The 20,334-nt window shown below is 45.1% G+C and overlaps 1 protein-coding gene across 2 annotated transcripts; it reads left to right on the top strand.

Annotated features, from left to right (window-relative positions):
• Window positions 1-3,827: 3,827 nt before the first annotated feature.
• LOC124649070 (NADP-dependent malic enzyme, chloroplastic-like) lies at window positions 3,828-19,772 on the top strand. Of its 2 annotated transcripts, none has more exons than XM_047188745.1 (9): window positions 3,828-4,011; window positions 17,222-17,569; window positions 17,656-17,827; window positions 17,949-18,044; window positions 18,137-18,292; window positions 18,397-18,543; window positions 18,658-18,711; window positions 18,794-18,982; window positions 19,074-19,772. In XM_047188745.1, exons 1-9 carry the CDS (start codon window positions 3,917-3,919, stop codon window positions 19,533-19,535), a joined length of 1,719 nt encoding a protein of 572 aa, XP_047044701.1. In that variant the 5' UTR covers window positions 3,828-3,916; the 3' UTR covers window positions 19,536-19,772. The 2 variants fall into 2 exon arrangements, with proteins under 2 accessions (XP_047044701.1, XP_047044702.1); XM_047188746.1 differs by lacking the exon at window positions 3,828-4,011 and adding an exon at window positions 16,363-16,596.
• Window positions 19,773-20,334: the final 562 nt, after the last annotated feature.

The following is a 20,334-nucleotide window of genomic DNA, read 5'->3' on the forward strand; positions in this document are numbered from 1 at the left end:
TCGTGGATGTGACCACGGCGGATGCTACGAGGGTAGCACTTCGTTGATGCGAGGGGAAGGGAACATCGCCATCTACGGGTCGAGGTGCAAGAGACGCAAGGGTTTTACCCAGGTTCAGCCCCTCCGGAGAGTAAAAGGCCTACGTCCTGCTAGATCTTTATTGCTCAGTGGAGAATTACAATGGGGGGCTCAGTCGGCGGCTACGCCAAGAGCTTACAAGGGGAGATTAGATCTCGAATAAGGTGTCCTCTAGGGTTTAAGCTCGGGGATTTATATAGGCACCCCCGATCTAGGGTTACATGGAGATAACTCCGAATCGTATCAGTTGCTACTAATCCGGGATCCGCTAACCCTCTTGCAAGTAATCTTCTTATCCAGTCACGTAGATCACCTCCTTGGGGTTACGGCCCAGTCGCCTTAGAGCCCAGTCGCTTGGGCGACTGGCGGTCCGCCTGGGCCTCCGTCTTCACGGCGAGTGGGACTGGCGACCCACCCCCTATGGGCATATCCCCATCATCCAGCATTCCAAAATAGCTTTTAACGAGACATTTTTTTTTGTCTTTTTTACATAGTGCATACAAAATGTTTTTTGCTGCCAAAATTGTGTGAGCTAACATAGAACATGATGATGCACACTTAGGATTTTATTTCGAAAATTTTAAATATTTTTAAATAAATTTAAAATACATTTTTATAATAGGTGCATCTAGATCTATGAGCCAAAACACCATATCCACATAACGTTTGATATCTTCACTACTCTGTAAGCTCAATACTACTATGTGTCGCACTTCGCCATGAACAGATCTACTTCTAGCTGAATTTTTAAAATATTATTATTTTTCTTTATTATCATGAAAATATAGGTTTTTAAATATTTTAAAAATATTATATCGTTGAGCTAACCTAACTAGACTAGTATTTTTCGGGCTAAATGAACCCGACTCGTTTAGATTCCGTGGGGCTCTGATGTGATAGAACACACTCTTTGCCACCTTTTAGATTGCTCTACCCCAATAAATCATCTTTCGGGTTCCTCTACCCCGACAAGACCCTTTCGGGCTTTTCAAACCGATGGTGGAATATCATAAAAAAATCAAAAACATGTATATTTGTGGAATTAAAGAAAAAACAATAATATTTAAACAAAGTTCGGTACTTTTAGAGGGGTGATCCAGAATACGTTTGATTTAAAATGTAGTAGAACCAAAACAGAACATGATATGAAATCACTCCTGGCCTCCTGCAAATCGAAAATGTCCTCTGGTATGCTGAACGTTTAAGAACGCCGAAGAAGAGGTGACACTGACAGAGAGCGGTCTTAGAACTCTGGTTTGACGCATGTGCATGAGATACCAAAGATCATAGCCTTCCAGGGAAGATTGCAAACCCGTATTTCTGGGTTTGCCATACATGGTTCTGCACTCCAACCAGTAAGGAAATCGTTGTCACTGTATATCTAGTTATCTTTTTTTGAGAGAGATCTTAATTTTTTTGTAATAGAACGGTTGTGTTCACCCAGAGGCTAAGACTAGGCTCCCCATTAAAAAACATTTTTAAGAGATCTTTTTTTTATGTGTGGACATATATCACATCTATCAAACAGGATGGACATATTCACCGCTTTAAGCCGGAGCCAGTGGAGCTCCGTTAACGGTATCTAAGATGGGCCAGTCCCATCTATTCTGTCGTTTCTTTTCTCTTTCTGTTTCGTTAGGGGGCTTGCTGCTAAACGGGCTTGTAGGCCGGTCATCTCGCCTAGATTTGAATGGGCCGTCGGCCGGACCCAAATCTTAGATGTAGTTGAATTAACCCATGCGTAGCAGCCGCTAGCTACAGAATGGTTCAAATGTACGATCGAACCGGTAGTCTGTTTTTTTTATTAATTGAAAACGAGGTTCTAAGACTTGATCAATTTTGAAAAAAATCTCATCATGTACATACGGATGTATCCTAGATGCGTGCAAAAAAATGTTAATACGAAACACCGCGTTATTTCAGCGCTAATAGCTCACTATAGCATACCTCGAGAGTCCACGCAAATTTTAGTAATTTTGCTCGCTATGGAGATATTTGCGAAATAGCTTGCTACTCCGCGCTACACTAAGAGCGCTATTTTATTCTAGCCAATTGGCCCAAAGAACCGAGTTTTCCCTCTTAGGAAGAAGAAGTTGCTTCATATTTATCGTGATGGAGTTCAATTTGCTGGCTCCTCTTCTAAATTGGTAAATGACATCAATAATGCAGATGATTCTGAATAAGTATTTTATGATACATTGTTGCCCAGTGGGATATCGATGTTAGACTTCTAGACAGTGGGAGAAAGGCATTTTTGAACTATTACTACTTATATAAAAGATGAAGACCTTTGCACAACCAACAACAATTTGGCTACTGTAGCCACCTACACCTCTGATTTTCCTTTTTTCCATTCAGTTTATTACTTAGCGGTTCATGAGTTTTCCTGTGTCCTCCTGGTTGCCGAGCTGCTTCCCGATTTTTCATCTGCATGTGGGCTCCGCCGTCCACCTCTCCTCCTTCCTTTACTCACCTTCCACCGCTCTTCCTAGTAGCGGGTCGCTATCCACTCCCCCTCCTCCCGACAGCGACTCGTATCCTTCATTTTTACTGAAATCCTTTATTTTTAGGCTATATATGGTATATTTTTCAAGACACTATACCATTTGGAGGAGGCACCGTACTTTAAACATTGGAAAAACACATATTTTGGGCTACACAATTCTTTTGACAACTTTGGCGTTTTGGAAATGTGTATCACATTTCTTTGATTGAAATCTTTCAGATTTCTTGTGTAATCTATAGTATGAGGTATAGTATTGAAATCTAAGCGCTTATATGGCACGTCCATATGAAGTTTTGTTTGAGACTTTTGGAACTTTTAAATGCTGTTTTTGGATTTTTGTAAATAACATGTTCCCTCGTGCAACAACTCCAGCTCACGACCCATAATTTCAATACTGTTTGAAATTAAATATCAGTATACGGTAAACTAAACTTTAAAGAACACATAATTTTAATTTATTTGCATTTTTTGCACATTTTGTTTTTATACACGTGTTATATTTACAAAATCAGTTCCATGCTAGCTTGTAATTAGCCATGCACGGATTGTCATGTGAGGCGACCAAGTTCTTTTGAGTAGCATTGCCACAACACTGCATGTGACACTTTCCCTGAGCTACCACTTGAAGCAACTGAGCATTTTGGGTCACTGTCATGCGTATATCCATGTAAATCACTGTTTGGCATTGCCATTTGCCTTCACGACCGGAGGGGAAAGCCGGCCGCTCGCACATAACCGGAACCAACTCAGAAAGCAACGCCTTCTCCACTGCACTCACCATCAATCCATCACGCATTCAGGCATGATGGCGCATTCATCGACCAAATTAAAGCCAACGCTAACTGCTGCGCGACCCGTCTAGCTCACGAAACCATGGCCGCGGGTATCGAACCAAATTTCAAGAGCTGAGGCGTAAGCGAAACGTCAAACGTGGACATGGCCATCTCGTTTTCGTGCGGCTCATGTTCAGTTAGCAATCGTAGTAGCAATCGACTTAATTCAGTTGCTGGTGTAACCATCTTGGTCCCTGGTTAAGTCTGCATTGATCATCTCCATCCGCCAATTAATCCCAGGAGCACCAAGAACCACGTACAGTACTCCGCCTGCCAAGCAACAACATGAAGGCGAAAGGAACAGGCGCGCGGCAAATTATTACGGAGAAACCGATCGCGAAACCAATCGGCCTTCGTCCCTGGATGCTACTTAGCGCAGACCCCTCCCTTTTTCTCTGCCGCTCGAACAGCTTCTCTTCTCCTCAATCTCTCGTTCCCCTCTCTAGTGCTCAGGAGCTCCATAACCAGGCTCCTCCGCCGCCTAACTGAACTCAAAAAAATGGAACTTGAAAGCGCCGCCAAGCACGAGGAAGACGGCGTACCGCAAGGGGCAAGCGCATGCCGCGCAGATGGTTCTGGTGTTCACAGTCTGCGGTAAGTAATTTCGAGATTTATGAGGTCATATTGGACCAAATCAGAGTATCTTTTCTGAAAGTTCTTTCTGAGTATTTTTTTTATGTCATTCAGCGCATTTTTTTCATCAGAAAAAAGTCACATCGTTCACGAACGTGGTCCAAATATAAGAAGAAATAGAATGAAAAAGCATGCCTGGCCAGTTCATACGCTGCACTTCCTATTACAAAGCTCGACGCAAAAATATTGGCCCACTTCTTTCCGGTTTCTAGAAGGGTCTCTCCTATAAGCTACCCTCCCTCGGTTTTTCGAAAAAAAACCGTCTCCTATTTTTTTTTAAACTTCTAAATTAGTATTGGGAAGACTAATTAAGAGATAAGTTTAGAAGATGTGGTATGAGAAAAGCTGAGAGAGGGTAGGGAGAAGCCATCCTAGAAGTTGAAAAGAAGTCCCCTTAATCTTCCCCATAAATCCTAGGCGCAAGAGCTCACATCATACAGGGTGCTCCTTCTACTATCTTCACATTTCTTAACAACCTTATAGATTGTAGTCCCATTGAGCACGTGGTGCGCTCAACGGGTAGTGAACACTGCCACTGTTAGTTTTTTATGAATTGTTTAGTACTTTGTACGGCTACCAAACTGAGTGACTTATTCATTCCGGAAAAAATAAAAATGGGTAAGCAAGAAATTTTATATTTTTGCATTATATGAACCTTTGACTCTAAAATACATCACCAGTGTGATGCAACGCCACAATTTTTCTCTTTCCAACGTATAAGAAATTATCAGAATTCCACTTTGCTTCCACCCATGAAGGCATGCTTTGATAAGCCCCTCGTCCCACATACCATCAACAATATTTATTAATTTATTAACTTTACATCAACAAACCATCATTTCCCCCTTGGACCCGAAGGTTACGGGCTTACCGTTGGTAGGCACACCCAATAACCTTGCCATTTTTCAATCAAGGAACCATCTCCAATATCCCCACCCTCTTTTGGATCCGAAGATTATTTTGAAGTTGCTTGTTGCAATGGTTCTAGTTCCATTGAATAGTTTGAATGTATGTAAAACATGTGCCGTCGTTTAAGGAGTAAAATGCACTCACAGTCGTAGACGGTCCAATTTAGTTCTCCAACCAAGAAATTGTTCTCTTGGCTCACTAACATTACTCACATGATACAAATAAATTTAATAACCGACCGTGAAAACTGAACTTTCGGGTATTTGTTCACACCCTCGGGCATTAGGTTAAATAGTCGAGGGTTGGACTGTCCCCTTCGGCCAAATGAATATACGGTCAGTTATTACTGATCATATCCGACGGGTTTGATGTGCCCTTCGGCCAATGAACTCTACGGTCGGATATTACTGATCATATCCGACGGGTTTCCAATAACCATCGGTCATAACTAGTACCGTCATTTATTAGAGTAATAGCCGACGGCCCGTCGGTTAATAAAATGCACCGTCGGATATACGGGGATTTCTAGTAGTGAAAAAAAAAATTTCTCACCCGCATTCTTGTAGCATGGTATGTGTCTAATGTGACCAAGAAACCGTGCATAGAAGGTGTGGTCTTTTTTAACCCAAAAAACTCTCCTCTTTCCCAATGCCTAAACACCATCACCCTATCAAAAAACCCCTCCATCTACCACATGTCCGACACACACCTGCCGAGCTCCTGTAGCTGGCACATCATTACGAGAGAGAAGAACCACGGGAGGAATATGCCACCTCCTTGTCTCGACCCAGCCATTGTGTGCTTTGTGGAAGTAAGAGCCCTACGTCAAGGGAGAATAGCGAGGGTTAGTAAATGGGGACATCGAAGTCCACTGGCGGAGCTTAGTGCAAGCCAGGGGGCACCGCCCCCCTCCCCCAAGTTTTGCACAAAACTCTGGAGGATTTTTTTTGGAACAACTTAGAAGGAAAACAAATGGCCTTTTGCCCACCCATTGTTTGCTGTCAAGCTCCACCACTGTTGAGGTCTAAGGCTGAGCCCTCTTACCCACCATACCTTCCCTGAAAGAGCCAAAGGCCACCTATCGTAGCATGCAGTAGCGCCACTTTTGACCTTGCAGAGGAATCACACTCTACTGCGAGAAACATCACAAAGACAAGTATGACATGATGATGGAGGCAAATGAACTTGCTCCTCCATTTTATACATTCGTCTGCATGAGTTGTGCCTCGAGCCAACGTCGGCCCTTGTTAGAAATATGACGTACATGTAATCTTAGAGAAGGTTATAGAATACATGATTTATGAAATATGTGGACGAAGGATTAATTTGAAGTCGCCGCAGGTCGAAATTTATGCGAGGACACATATGAATATAGACTAGGTGACGAGTTAATTTCACAAGTCTTGTGCATTGGAGATGTCGAACCACTAATGCAAAGACATGTTAGAAAACATGATGACAAACCTGATATGAGACATAGCATAAATGCTTTCAGTTATCTCTTACAGTATGTGTGCAATCTCCTACTTCAGTACATGAGATGTGCAATGACCTAATCAGAGGTTACCAAATGCTACTCTATAACTATATAGTTATGAAGGTTGCTTTCTTGTTTGTCATGAAGCATGTTAGGAGACATGATCAATCTAGATGAGATTTGTGATTCTCAATGCGCGTAAGAGTAGGTTATAGTACTAGAAAACTGTACCTTGTGTAGGCTCATCTCGGACAGGTTTTGCTGAAGCCAAGGTCCAATCTCGAGCCACCATATGCTCACCAGCAGCCCGCCCTACGCTCACGTGGGACCCTGCGGCCTTGCCAGGGCAGATAGTCAGATAGATCGTGGTCGTGGGGTTGGTGGCGGCCGAATCGCGAGGGCTGAAAACGGTCAGCGTGCCAGCGTCTGGTGGAGCTACCGCTCGTCCCGGCCGGTCCGGCGGCGACCTGACCGCCGCGGCGCCGCGAACAAACCACATCACACCACAACGCGGTTACGTACCTTTCCGTTCCCATCTTCCGGCTTTTCCTAACGATTTCCCCCCTTTCTCTATACACATTCTGTACTTTCCTTGCTTTCCAGAGAACACCTTTCGACTTTGGACTCAGAAATTAGAAATAGACTAGCGCACATGTTCTCCACAAACCTATCCCTCAAAGAAAAAGGCACGACCAGTGGCGCAAGCATGTTGTCGGATTTCTCCGCTGCTCCATCGTATAGGACCAAAAGCATCTGCAGCGGTCCGATCCATTTATAAAATAAAAAAATACGATCATTTTAATTTGTTTCGATCAGACCGTGAACAGAAGTGGGATTGTATCTACCCCTAATCCGTTTGGGCCGGAGTAAACACATCGACCATACTTTTTTTTATTTTTTGAATAATAAATGTTAAACATAATTTACATTGGGCAAAAAAGGACACTAATAAAAATCAATTAAAACCCTAGCTAAGGTTTGCTGGTGCCGCCTAGGCGTCTACTCATGAAAACTAGCGGCTCACACGAACATGACCATATCGCCGTAGCGCATGAGTGGGTGCTAGATGCTCAAACTGGCAATGACGAGAGGCTACATGGATTGGTAAGTGCGCCTGCTCGTATTAAAGTGGATGGGGGAAAGCCTGTGCCTACAATGTTGGCACATAAGTTCAAGCGGTCATGGCATTGATGCCAATGCAAGGAGTTGTGTCGCTACAAGGTGGGTGTGGGTCAGACGCAGCGGGTTCTCCCGAATGTCCGCACGCATTTTCAACCTAAATTTAGGTCAAGGATTGGTGGTTCGCGCATCCTGATTTGTTTGGCGTTGAGCCGCTAGGTCGGGTATTTCGTCTCCTCCTCTCTGTGTGGATCAAAACGAACAACCTCAGTTCATTTAGGTCGTGCCGCTGAAGATGCTCTAGCATCTGAGATGGTTTGGTAAAGTTACGTAAATCCATTCGTTTTGACAAATTATAGGTTATATAAGTGAGAAACTATGAAACCGTCCAAATATGCCGTATGCGGTTGGTCTTATGGGGTAGACCAGGGGCAGCCAGCCAGGCTGTTGAAAGATCTTGGATTGACCTGGTGAGCATTGATACACTTTCATTTCATTTCGTTTCGCAAAGAGGAAGGATATCGTTGACGGATCAGGATAACGGCCCGGTCAGTGTAAACTGTCGAGCTTTGACCTTGCTTGCTGTCGGCCACGCCCAAGGAATCAAGCATGTGTCATGCGTGTAGCTGAGCTGGCCGTGCGTCAACTACCGCTAGAGGATAGTACTATACGTTCCGTAGCCGACGGTCCTTTTCTGTGACGAGAGGGGTCCATCGAATCGAAACCGGAAGGAAAACGACGGGGCTGTTAACATGCGCTTGCTGCGTTGAGCTTTGCTCAGGTTTGTTTAACACATCAGACTACATTAGTGGAGCGTGTAATACGATTTTAAAACTTCAAATTATTCGCCAAGGACCACTCAGTTGCCTTATGTTAATGTGTTGCCTTATCTTAATGGCTGCTCGCTGTCTCCTGAGCATGCTTAGAGCACGATGCATAAGGCTGGCCATAGTGCTAGTATCATAGGTAGTATCATGCATCCTAGGCCCACAAAAATGATGATGTGTTATCTAATTAAGGAGGAGAGATAGGATTAGAGTAACATAGGTGGATACTGTATCATAGCGCACGTTACGAGAAAAGTAAATGCCAAATAGATCTTGTACATAGATTTACGTTGGGATTCTACAAAACAATAAATTTAGAAGATTATGATACTACTCTATAATACCACCCACTAGAGAGATAGTATCATAGACAAGTATCATATGCATGATACTAGTATATGATACTATGCACTATGACCAGCCTAATTAGAACATCTTACCAAATAGAGCAGACTTAAGCATCTTCACCGACAGCCTCAATAGTGATCCTAATAGCTATTTAGGGATAGCTATTTAGGGACTGGCCTTGTTCTTAAGCTCACACTAGCACGTCCCAAAATATTGTTGGCGTTTTTCCGAGCCTAATAAAACCGTAGGCAACCCGTGTCGGTCCCAACCCACAGGGTGCCGAACGGGTGCGCTGGCACCCCATGCCACATCGGATTTTAGTGGCGGGACCGGCATGCCTTGGATTCTCTAGACCACCGCCGCAGTCCCCTCCTCCGCCGCACTTGCCTCCACACCATAGTGCAACGCCAACACCTACTATACTAGGGTATATTTTAATTTAGTTTCGTTCAGATTTCATTCATACTTTTATCAATAAACCTAAATATGAATGAAATTTTGATGTTTATTTACAAATGTTAGTTCAAATTTTTGGGGGGTTTTTTATTGGAGGTCACCGGTGTGTGCAACCTCTCTCTAATTTGGTAAGTACGTGGCGCTGCCGGTGCACCTGTTGGCGACAATGTGGGACGAGTCGGTGGAGATGCTCTAAGAGCTTTAACTTTGGCAGCCATTGGAAACCCTCGCGGGTCGCTCCCGTGTGAGCGACTCCAGAGGATCCCTTACTTGATCCCAGGTGGTTGCTGTCGTCGTCTCGCGCCGTTTAGCAACTTTTTTCTTTCTTTCTTTCTTTCTTTCTTTCTTTCTTTCTTTCTTTCTTTCTTCGAGCATCATCATTCCGCTAAACCAACATTAGATTTGGTGAATCAAACCTCCTCGCCGGAAATCAAAGATTGATGCCGAAATCTAGTCTGCTCGTCGTGGAATCAAGATGGGGAGGCGGCGGCATCCGCGGGAGCGGTTGGTGCTGAAGTTTCACCCCGCCGACTGTTTCCTGTTTCCAGTACGTCCACTAGATAATTTGGCTGGAAAACTAAATATAAGAGTACTTGGGATGTATTTTGGGGGAGCTGGGTTTTTTTTTCCGGTTTTCCTCTTGACGAGTATTCCTTCTCTCTAAACCTTTTGGACTTTTTTTTCCTTCAAAGAACACATCTGGTCTCAGGACTAGGAAAATAGAAATAGACTGACACATGTTCTCCACATACCTACCTACCTCTGGCAAAAGAAAAGTAGACACAATGTGTGGTGCAAGCATGTTCTCCTAGTTTTCTGCTTCCATCGCCGGAGCCGTAAACATCTCCGCTAGTAAAAACCCACGTAGAGAGTGTTTGGTGAAGTTACGCGAATCCATTAATTCCTTTTGACAAATTGGAGGCGAGAAACCGTCGTGATGTGCCATACCGGCGTGGATTCTCTAACCTGCCTGCAGCAAGGCAGAGGCAGACTTGCTGCTGCTGGATGTCGTCCATTCTTCATCCCATGGCCCTGCTTTCCTTCCCCTGTCTAAACATTAACCAGCCAGGCCAGCCCACATAAGGCCCGTTCGGGAGCAACACTAGCCCAGCTCGGAAGGACATGAGCCCAGCTCGATATAAACAGCAGAATTGCTACAGTATCTGAAAACAGGACAACAAACAGAGAGTATTTACATTAGACTGTATCAATTCATAAATCTTATACAAATGCTCTCTTTTCAAACATATTTCAAGCATTTCACATCTACCAAATGATGCTCGAAATAACCAAAATAATCTCCAGCAAAAGACAATTCTACAACCGCTATATCTACACCAAAAAACATCATTTTGCAGTGTTTTGCACATAATTTCATTTCAGCAGGTGCTGAAACATCATTCCCAAAATATCTTGTGGCTTCAAGCCCTAAAATTGGAACCTAAAGAAGATCTTGAACAGACATGTTATCAATTTCACTAGATCCCTGCAAAGATAGTGGAAAGTTTGGGACATGAGAATAGAAGACTAGATTAGAGAAGTTGATAGGGCAATATTTTTAGTACCATGAGCAAGTATGTGAAGCTAGTGAATGGATTTTCTGCTGGCACTTGAGTTTCTGCTGGCACTTGAGTTTCTCCACCACCATTCCCTTGTTGTTGGACAAATAAAAGAGTCATGTTATTAATCATGTAGTAATAAATAAGAACACTATTTTGCAAGGGTTTTTAACACCATACTTTAGATTTTGCTGGCACTTTCTTTTTGAACTTGCGTATCTTGTCGAGCCAACTTCTCTTTCTCTTTGAACTTTTTGGTTGGACATCTTTTTTCTTTAGGCGTGCAGAATTAAGCAAACTCGCATCTTGTTGGACATTAGGTTGGAAATTAGATGAATCACTCAAAATACTTGTAGATGCACTCATGTTTTCCTCTACTTGCTTAGCAACGCAGTCCAATGCTTTGTCCACCAACAAGCTACAATCTGGATCGCTTGCAGCTTTATATGCAAAATCATGAAATTTGTGAGAAAGAAACTTGTACCGTAGCATAGCATCTAATTTTGGATTTTCAATGATGTTCCTTCCTTTGGTGTCTTGTATAGTTCCATATCTTGCTTCCCTTCACTGGTAGAAAAAGGGGCTTTAGTCCCGATTGGCAACTGGCTTTAATCCCGGTTGCGCAACCGGGACTAATTATGCGAGACTACAGGCTGCCCCCTTTAGTCGCGGTTGCTTACGAACCGCGGCTAAAGGCCCATCCACGTGGGCGGCAGGCGTCCGTCGGGGCGGAGGACCTTTAGTCTTGGTTGGCCAGACCAACCGGGACTAAAGGTCTCAGCAGGTTTAGGGTTTTAACCCCCCTAAATCTGGTTTCTTTTTAATTTGTTGTGTTTCATTTTTTATATATTTTATTTTGTGTTTCATTTTAATTACAAGAAGTTTCAGTACACATATTCTATGCTACTATATACACGTTACACGTTGATGAATATGAATGTACAATTTCAAACAAGTTTAAAATTTCAAACAAGAAGAATTCAAGAGGAATATATAATATTCAATATCGGGTGATCATATACAACTTCAAACAAGTTTCCATATAAAATTTACTGCAACAGAAGTTCTTAGTCCTCGTAATAGTGCTCTCCTTTAGGATCGACGACTTCCCTCATCAAAAATCCTGCTAATTCCTCTTGAATTGGTCGGAAGCGAGCTTCTGGAGTAAGCTTCCTCCGCAAGTCATGCATCCGCAAGTCAATATCCTGAGCCCTCCGCTCAGAGGTGAGTCCCCGGATGAACTCACAAACATAGTATCCACATAGATTGGTCCCCGGTGGCTGAGTATCCATATTAGCTCATCTTTGAATTCACCAGTTATGTCATCTTTGAACCGTTTCCAAACCCTACAGGGCAAAGAAATTAAATGAACAAAGGGAGTTATTAGTTACTTGATATCAGGAAATGAACGAAAGAGACCGGTATAGTGCGCAAATGATTGAAAATAATTACTTTTGCAGCATTAATCTTATGCCGATCCAATGCTTTGTATCCATATTCAGAGAGTACATGACGAGAACTCTGGAGTTGTCAAACTGAATTATTAGTAGAATCCAGTGGAATCTACGAACACGTTACATGCACAGTCATGCATAACAACTCATTGATAACCCACAAGTATAGGGGATCGCAACAGTCTTCGAGGGAAGTAAAACCCAAATTTATTGATTCGACACAAGGGGAGGTAAAGAATACTTATAAGCCTTAACAACTGAGTTGTCAATTCAGCTGCACCTGGAAAAGCACTAGTAACAGGGGTGATGTGAAAGCAGCAGTAATATGAGAGCAGTAGTAACAGTAACACAACAGCAGTAGCAGTAACAAGAGCAAGAAAGAGATCACTACTTTAAAGTCACAATTAAGTAGTGAGTTTGAGATGAACGATCTTGGTGCTGCTAAGAAAATACTAGGTATGAAAATTACAAGAGACAGAAAATCTAGTGTGTTATTTCTTAGTCAGCAAAATTATGTTCAGAAAGTTCTTCATCGTTTTAATATGCATGATGCAAAGTCTGTTAGTACACCTATTGCTCCTCTTGTCAGAATTGCAATGTCCTAGTACTGATGGAGATATTAAGTACATGTCTCTAGTTCCATATTCTAGTGTTGTTGGTTCCTTGATGTATGCCATGGTCTGTTCTCGCCCGGATTTGTCATATGCTATGAGTTTGGTCAGTCGATACATGGTTAATCCTGGTAAAGAACATTGGAAAGTTGTTCAGTGGATTTTAAGGTATCTTCGTGGCACATCCAAAACTTGTTTGAAGTTTGGCAAGACCGGTGAGGGACTCGTAAGCTATGTGGATTCAGATTTTGCTGCCGATCTGGATAAGAGAAGATCCCTCGCAGGCAATGTGTTCACTGTTGGTGGATGTGTTGTGAGTTGGAAGACAACGTTACAATCTGTTGTTTCCCAATCTACGACCGAAGCAGAATATATAGCAATTAATGAAGCTTGCAAAGATTCTGTTTGGTTGAAAGATTTGTATGCTGAGCTTTGTGGAGATGATTCTTGCATTAACTTGTTTTCTGACAGTCAAAGTGCAATATACCTTACTAAAGATCAAATGTTTTATGAGAGGACAAAGCACATTGATATCAAGTACAATTATGTTCGCGACATTGTTGCTCAAGGTAACTCAATAAATACTGCACAAATCATGAACAAATACAAGTAAATTTCCAGTTTGTGAAAAAGTGCAAGTGAAAGAGGGGAGATTTGTGTGTTCTACCTGCAGATCAAAATAATCAGGAAAGATTAGGAGGGTAGCTGGCAAGATCTTCCGTCGATCGACGCTGATTCTCATCGATCGTCTGCTGCAGCGAGAGAGAGCGCCAGGCGAGCCGACCGATGCGTTTCCCCGCCAAAATCTCTTCCATGGCTGCAGTCCCGCGCGCGAAGCCTCTCTGTTTTTCCTCCCTCTGCTTCGAGCCAGGCGTTGCGTGGGCTAAAAACGTGGGCTGGGCTTGGTTGTTTGGCGTTAAAAGACAGGAGGGAAAGCAGGGCCACGAGATGGAGAATGGACGACATCCAACAGCAGCAAGTCTGCCTCTACCTTGCTGCATGCTGGTTAGAGAATCCACGCCGGTGCCATACGGCCATACGGGGTTCCATCATTCCATGGTCCTACGGTGTTCTCTATGGACAGCCCGGCCGTTGAAAGATCGTGGATTGACCGGACGAAGAAAGGGAGGAACTGAGGAAGGTTGTTGACGGATACAAGTAACGGCCCGGTCAGTGTAAACTCGAGCTTGAACTTTATCTATCCGTGTCATGCGTGTAGCTGAATTGTTAGTGTGTCGAGTACTACTAGTACTAGGGACTACTTATGCCTTCTAAATTAATTGACACAACTTCTTCCAGATATAGTATGATACGTTTTTAGTGCACAACGTATCTAAATACGGAGTATATTTGAATCAGTTGATTAAAAAGGGATAATGTGGTACAACCAGGTGCGCCGGTCCTTTTCTGTGAATGGAGGAAAGCGACGGGGCTGCTAACTGTGATCAAATGTGCGCATGATGCATTAGGCTTTGCTTAGATATACTACTATTTTACAATACAGCAGACGGCATGAGTGGTTTGTTTATTGCGATTTTAAATTTTAAAATTGTGCGCGAAGAACCACTCAGTTGCCTTAGGTTAATGGCTGCTTGTTGTCTCCTGACGATGCTTATCGCCACATGGTAGCACCACGCGGCCACGGTCGGCCACATGCACAGCACTCTCCTCTCTTCCCCTTCAGCCATCTTGCACCCCCATCGGCTCCATGGACTCTCTTACAAACGCAACAAGAAAATAACGAAAATGGACATAATACTTTAACGTGGAGAACCCCTCCAACAGAGAGGGGTGAAAACCACGGACACGAATCAGCAAAACTACACTATATCAGAGAGTATTTACAAACACTATGGGTTATCTTATAATCTGATAAATCCTAGCCGACAGCTTACAGGAGGTACATATAGACGGTGACATCGATCCGCACCCCTAGGTATCCCTTCGGCGACAGGTCTCGTTCCGCTCATTAGAAGTTAGCCTACTTTTTAATATGAATTTGGATCAAAACATAATAAACTCCACAACTAATAGCAACTCTAACACATCTCCTAAAAGTGGCTAAATACTTTAAAATTTTGACTTTTAAAGTTTCAGTCAAAAGGTCGTGCACAATAAATCCCAAAAATGATCAAAAGTTTTAATTTTTTTTAAAGGACACCGAGAATCCATGCACGGGAACATGGTATGCGCAGTTTCAGAGTTCATTTTGCCGGTGCCCTTTAAACCGGTCTGTACTTTGCGAGACGAAAGTTTTAGGCTGCATCGGTGCCCATTAAACCGGTCAACGCTTCATGAGAGGGAAGTTCCAGACCGCGCCGGTGTAGTTCTGTTGTAGTACTCGCAAGAATTTCACCGAAATCGACCACCGTGCGAGTAAAAGAAGACGAGGAAAGGTGGGGTTGAACACGAAGCTCACCAGGAAGTCGTAGTTGGGGTCAAAGGAGGCATAGAAGGACCACCAACAACGATGATGATGACCTAGCTTGCTGGCAAGGAAGAAGACCGGAATTCATCCTGTGGAGGAGGAGCTAGGGTCAGCCACAAAGGAGGTAGACGGCGCGGGTGGTCTCAGGGGTAGCAAGGCCGACGTAGGCAGGCCAGGCTCGTTAGGAATGAAGAGAAGGGAAAAAAAAGTAGTATGCCTTGGCGTGGCAGATTTGCATTTGTGGCTCCGTTTACGGGTTTTGTTCATCCGGAGCTCTCGTAACATTGTAAAATCATTTTTTAGCGTCCTTTAACTATGTTTCTAAAACCTAATTTTTACGAGATACTCCCTCCGTTTTGAAATAGTCTACGTTCTAGCTTTTATATTTGTTCTGAAATAATTTAATTCTACCTTTTAGTCAACAACAACATTAAAAACGAAGTGGTTTTGCTCTCTTTATTGGGTGTTGTTTTTTGTTAAAAAAATTATTGGATATTGTTATTTTCATTGTAGGTTAGATTGGTTGTTCACCTATACTAATAAATGCAACACTAATTTATCTCATTTTTTCTAGAACGTAGAGTAAATTAGAATAGAGGGAGTATGTTGAAGTTGCTCTAATATATGCTCATGATTTTTTAAAAAAAAACACAAAAAAATGTATGCTTTTGACCGGCGGGGGGTCCGCCACCTGGTCGGCGGCGAGCACCGGGGGCGCTCCTCCATGGCGTCCCTGTCATTCCATCTCAGTCTGGAAAAGGACGTCGGTCGCGGCATTTGAATCAAAACAAAACCATCCGCGAAGGTGCTGACCGGAAATACTATTCCCGGTGCCCCACGAAGACCATCTTCTCCATTCCGCAGCCGAGAGAGGCTGCTGCTACTATCTTTCTTAATTCCCACGTTCGCTTTCATACCCCCACTTCCAAAGAAAGCTTGTTTAATTCCCCCATTGTCGCGCGGGAAGGAAGGAAGGCTCCTCCCTCTCGCGCGCCGGTCACCATCCCCCGACCTTTCCTCCCTTTCACCCGCCCCGCCCCTTCCATCTCTGCCAGGCGGGCCAGTCCCCGCGGCCGTAAGCGCCGGGGTCGCCCCTATAAATAGGCACCTTGCTCCCTCCCGTCTTCCCCACCACAGCACCGCTGCATTCATCCAGGAGTTACAAAAGGGAAGCAAATAACTCTGCTCGATTCAGTTCCAGCGTTACGTGATCCTTCTTCTTCTTCCATCCGTTCTTGAGATCCCTGGGAGCTAGCAGCCTGAGCGAGAATGGTGGGCGGCGGCGTCTCGGACGTGTACGGCGAGGACAGGGCCACCGAGGAGCAGCTCATCACGCCATGGTCATTCTCCGTCGCCAGGTAAACACTGCTTCTCCAGAACATTCGCCAAAGATAACCTTCTATGGCCGATCCAAGTTCCATGGCGAATCTCCCCCTGTCGAAACAAGTTCACATAGCAGCAAATTGATTGACAGAGTTCGTTTCTATGGAGAAGCTTTCTAGTACTACTCTATATGTGAGCCGTACTGCATATACTAGTGCGAGATCATGCGATCTTGATGCCCTTCTCATGACCTATACGCTTTAATCGGTAGTAACGTGCCCATTATCAATTAGTGCGCATGTATTTTAGGTGCGCTAGAAAGTTTACTTTTCTCCATCTAGGGTAGTAAGTTAGGGTGCGTTTTTACAGCTGCCGTTGAAAGTTCTTGCTCAGTTTGCTCTGTTTCTTGACGTTATCAGTCGCCGTCCACACTGATACGCCGGGGCAGAACATATGCGTCTCGCTTACTGCAGCCTTGATTGACACACCAAACAAACGAAGAACAATTTCAGCAACAAATATCACGACTCTGCAGACACAACATCGCTCACACATTTCCAAATCGAGCAGTGTTTTCTCATCCTCTGGAAACAGAGTACTCTGCTCACGCATTTCCTGTTCAAACACACCACTGACGAGCATTCCCCTTGCGCGCAACAGCGGGCACTCGCTGCTGAGGGACCCCCGGCACAACAAGGGGCTGGCCTTCTCGGAGAAGGAGCGCGACGCGCACTACCTGCGGGGCCTCCTCCCGCCGGCGATCTTCTCCCAGGAACACCAGGAGAAGAAGATCATGCACAACCTACGCCAGTACACCGTGCCGCTACAGCGCTACATCGCCATGATGGACCTCCAGGAGAGGAACGAGAGGCTCTTCTACAAGCTCCTCATCGACAACGTTGAGGAGCTGCTCCCCGTCGTCTACACGCCCGTGGTCGGAGAGGCGTGCCAGAAGTACGGCAGCATCTACCGGCGCCCGCAGGGGCTCTACATCAGCCTCAAGGACAAGTGGGTTCCCCTCCTCTGCCTATTTTGCACTTCTCACGAGAAATGTTAATGACTGCGCGGTCTGACATGATGTGTGTTTTCATCAGGGGCAAGGTCCTTGAGGTGCTCAAGAACTGGCCTGAGAGGAGCATCCAGGTCATCGTCGTCACCGATGGCGAGCGCATTCTGGGGCTCGGAGATCTGGGTTGCCAGGGAATGGGGATTCCTGTTGGCAAGCTGTCCCTCTACACCGCCCTCGGAGGAGTCCGTCCATCTGCTGTAAGTGTTGCTCTGAATGTTCTTCCTTTCTCATACATACTATTCTGAAAAGGACATGAAATTATCAAAACTAGAGGGACTGTTTTGCTGACTGGCTTTTTGTATCATGGTGCTTCTTCAGTGCCTGCCAATCACGATTGATGTCGGCACCAACAACCAGACACTGCTCGATGACGAGTACTACATCGGGCTCAAGCAACGCCGTGCTACTGGCGAGGTAGCCCCCCTACTCTGTAGCGGGTGATATGTCAGACTCTGTTGAGTAATTTGTATCGATGCTGAATTTTGTGTTTGTTTCATTGTTGCCAGGAATACCATGAGCTTCTGCAGGAGTTCATGACTGCTGTCAAGCAGAACTACGGTGAGAAGGTCCTTGTTCAGTTCGAGGACTTTGCCAACCACAATGCTTTCGACCTACTCGCCAAGTACAGCAAGAGCCATCTCGTCTTCAATGACGATATCCAGGTGACTTGATGCCTGATTAACTAATCACTACATGGTGCATCATTTGGTTACTGCTGTCTCTATCTTCAGAGTTTCTTACTGAATACAAAATGACGGAATTGCAGGGCACGGCATCAGTTGTCCTGGCAGGTCTCTTGGCGGCGCTGAAGGTGATCGGCGGAGGCCTCGCAGACCAGACTTACCTCTTCCTTGGTGCTGGAGAGGCCGGCACTGGCATTGCAGAGCTTATTGCTCTTGAGATGTCGAAACATGTAAGAATACAGTCAACAGTGCTGTGCCCCGTTGTTCATGAGATAATTCATGGTGATTATATCATTGATTGATCTTACCTGTGCCCGGACCTTATCAATCGCTTGATTGTGCAGACGGAACTCCCAATCGATGACTGCCGCAAGAAGATCTGGCTGGTGGACTCTAAGGTTGGTTGCTGATATCAGGAACAGCAAACATTGAAATTAGCAGTTTATTTCTGTACACTAAGATTATTGTCTGAATGTGCAGGGACTGCTGGTGGAGTCGAGAAAAGAGTCTCTCCAGCACTTCAAGAAGCCATTCGCTCACGAGCATGAGCCCCTGACGACCCTGCTGGAGGCCGTCCAGTCCATTAAGCCAACCGTGCTGATCGGAACCTCGGGCGTCGGGAAGACCTTCACCCAGGAGGTGGTCGAAGCCATGGCCTCCTTCAACGAGGTAACAGACTTACACATTGGCCATGCATTTGTCACTCAGGCTGTGGTTTTTTTCCCTTCGGTTTCGTGATGAACTGAAATTGTGAATGCAGAAACCTGTCATCTTCTCGCTGTCGAACCCGACGTCGCACTCGGAGTGCACGGCGGAGGAGGCCTACACCTGGACCAAGGGCACGGCGGTGTTCGCGTCCGGGAGCCCCTTCGACCCCGTGGAGTACGAGGGAAAGACGTACGTGCCCGGGCAGTCGAACAACGCCTACGTGTTCCCGGGGTTCGGCCTCGGAGTCGTCATCTCCGGCGCCATCCGCGTCCACGACGACATGCTCCTCGCCGCGTCGGAGGCGCTGGCGGAGCAGGTGAGCCAGGAGAACTTCGACAAGGGCCTCATCTTCCCGCCCTTCACCAACATCCGCAAGATCTCCGCCGAGATCGCCGCCAGGGTCGCCGCCAAGGCGTACGACCTCGGCCTGGCCAGCAGGCTGCCGCGGCCGGACGACCTGGTCAAGTACGCCGAGAGCTGCATGTACACCCCGCTCTACCGCAGCTACCGGTAAGACGGAGTTTTACAATGCTGCAGGGACCGGGTCCGCCAATAAAAACCAATCAAATCCCGGCTCAAAGCTTCAGTGGCGATGCTAAAAGGATACTACGTATAGAGCTGTTTTGTGTACCCGTATTTGCGCCTATGTATACTCTTTGTACTGATGTTTTACTTTAAGTTACTGTATTGTGATGTTTACGGGAGCCAGCACGCACCTGTCTATCTATGTGGAGGTGCTTGTCGTCGTCGATTCTTTTGTCAGATATATTGATTAAGCGAGTGTAACATTAGTAATGGTTTTATAATGAGCGTTCTTCCTATTCGTACGGAACTTGGATCAATGTAAGGTTAGTGGTGGTTGAATCGACATTGCATAGGGCACTTCTCCACCACCTCAGAAGATGACCAATCCAAACTCACTTGAGCGATTTTCTTGAAGGTTAGGAAGTATCCAATCTGAAGATTGCGAGCAATGGAAAATGCTAGCCAGGCTTGATCCCGGACGGCCTTCTCATTGACATCCTTCAACTTGATATCCCTCTTGAGGGTGATCTTCCTCGAGGACGTCCCCAAATAGGCCTAAAGGCGTCTGGGAGGGGAAAGTATCCCTAACCTAGGTTTTATCAACATATTGCAAAAGTGGGTAGGGGATACCAATTCATGGAAATGGCCGACATTGGGCGGCCTGCCTCTAGTGTTTGTTTTTGAAGTTGCCTTCTCCACCAGCCTTCACAAGGACACCAAGCTATAGAAACTAAAAACTGGAACAGTTTAGCAACGCAAGAGATGAACACAAATGAACAATAGTGCAA

This window comes from Lolium rigidum, chromosome 4 (genome assembly GCF_022539505.1).
Source record: "Lolium rigidum isolate FL_2022 chromosome 4, APGP_CSIRO_Lrig_0.1, whole genome shotgun sequence".
Taxonomy (NCBI): Eukaryota; Viridiplantae; Streptophyta; class Magnoliopsida; order Poales; family Poaceae; genus Lolium; species Lolium rigidum.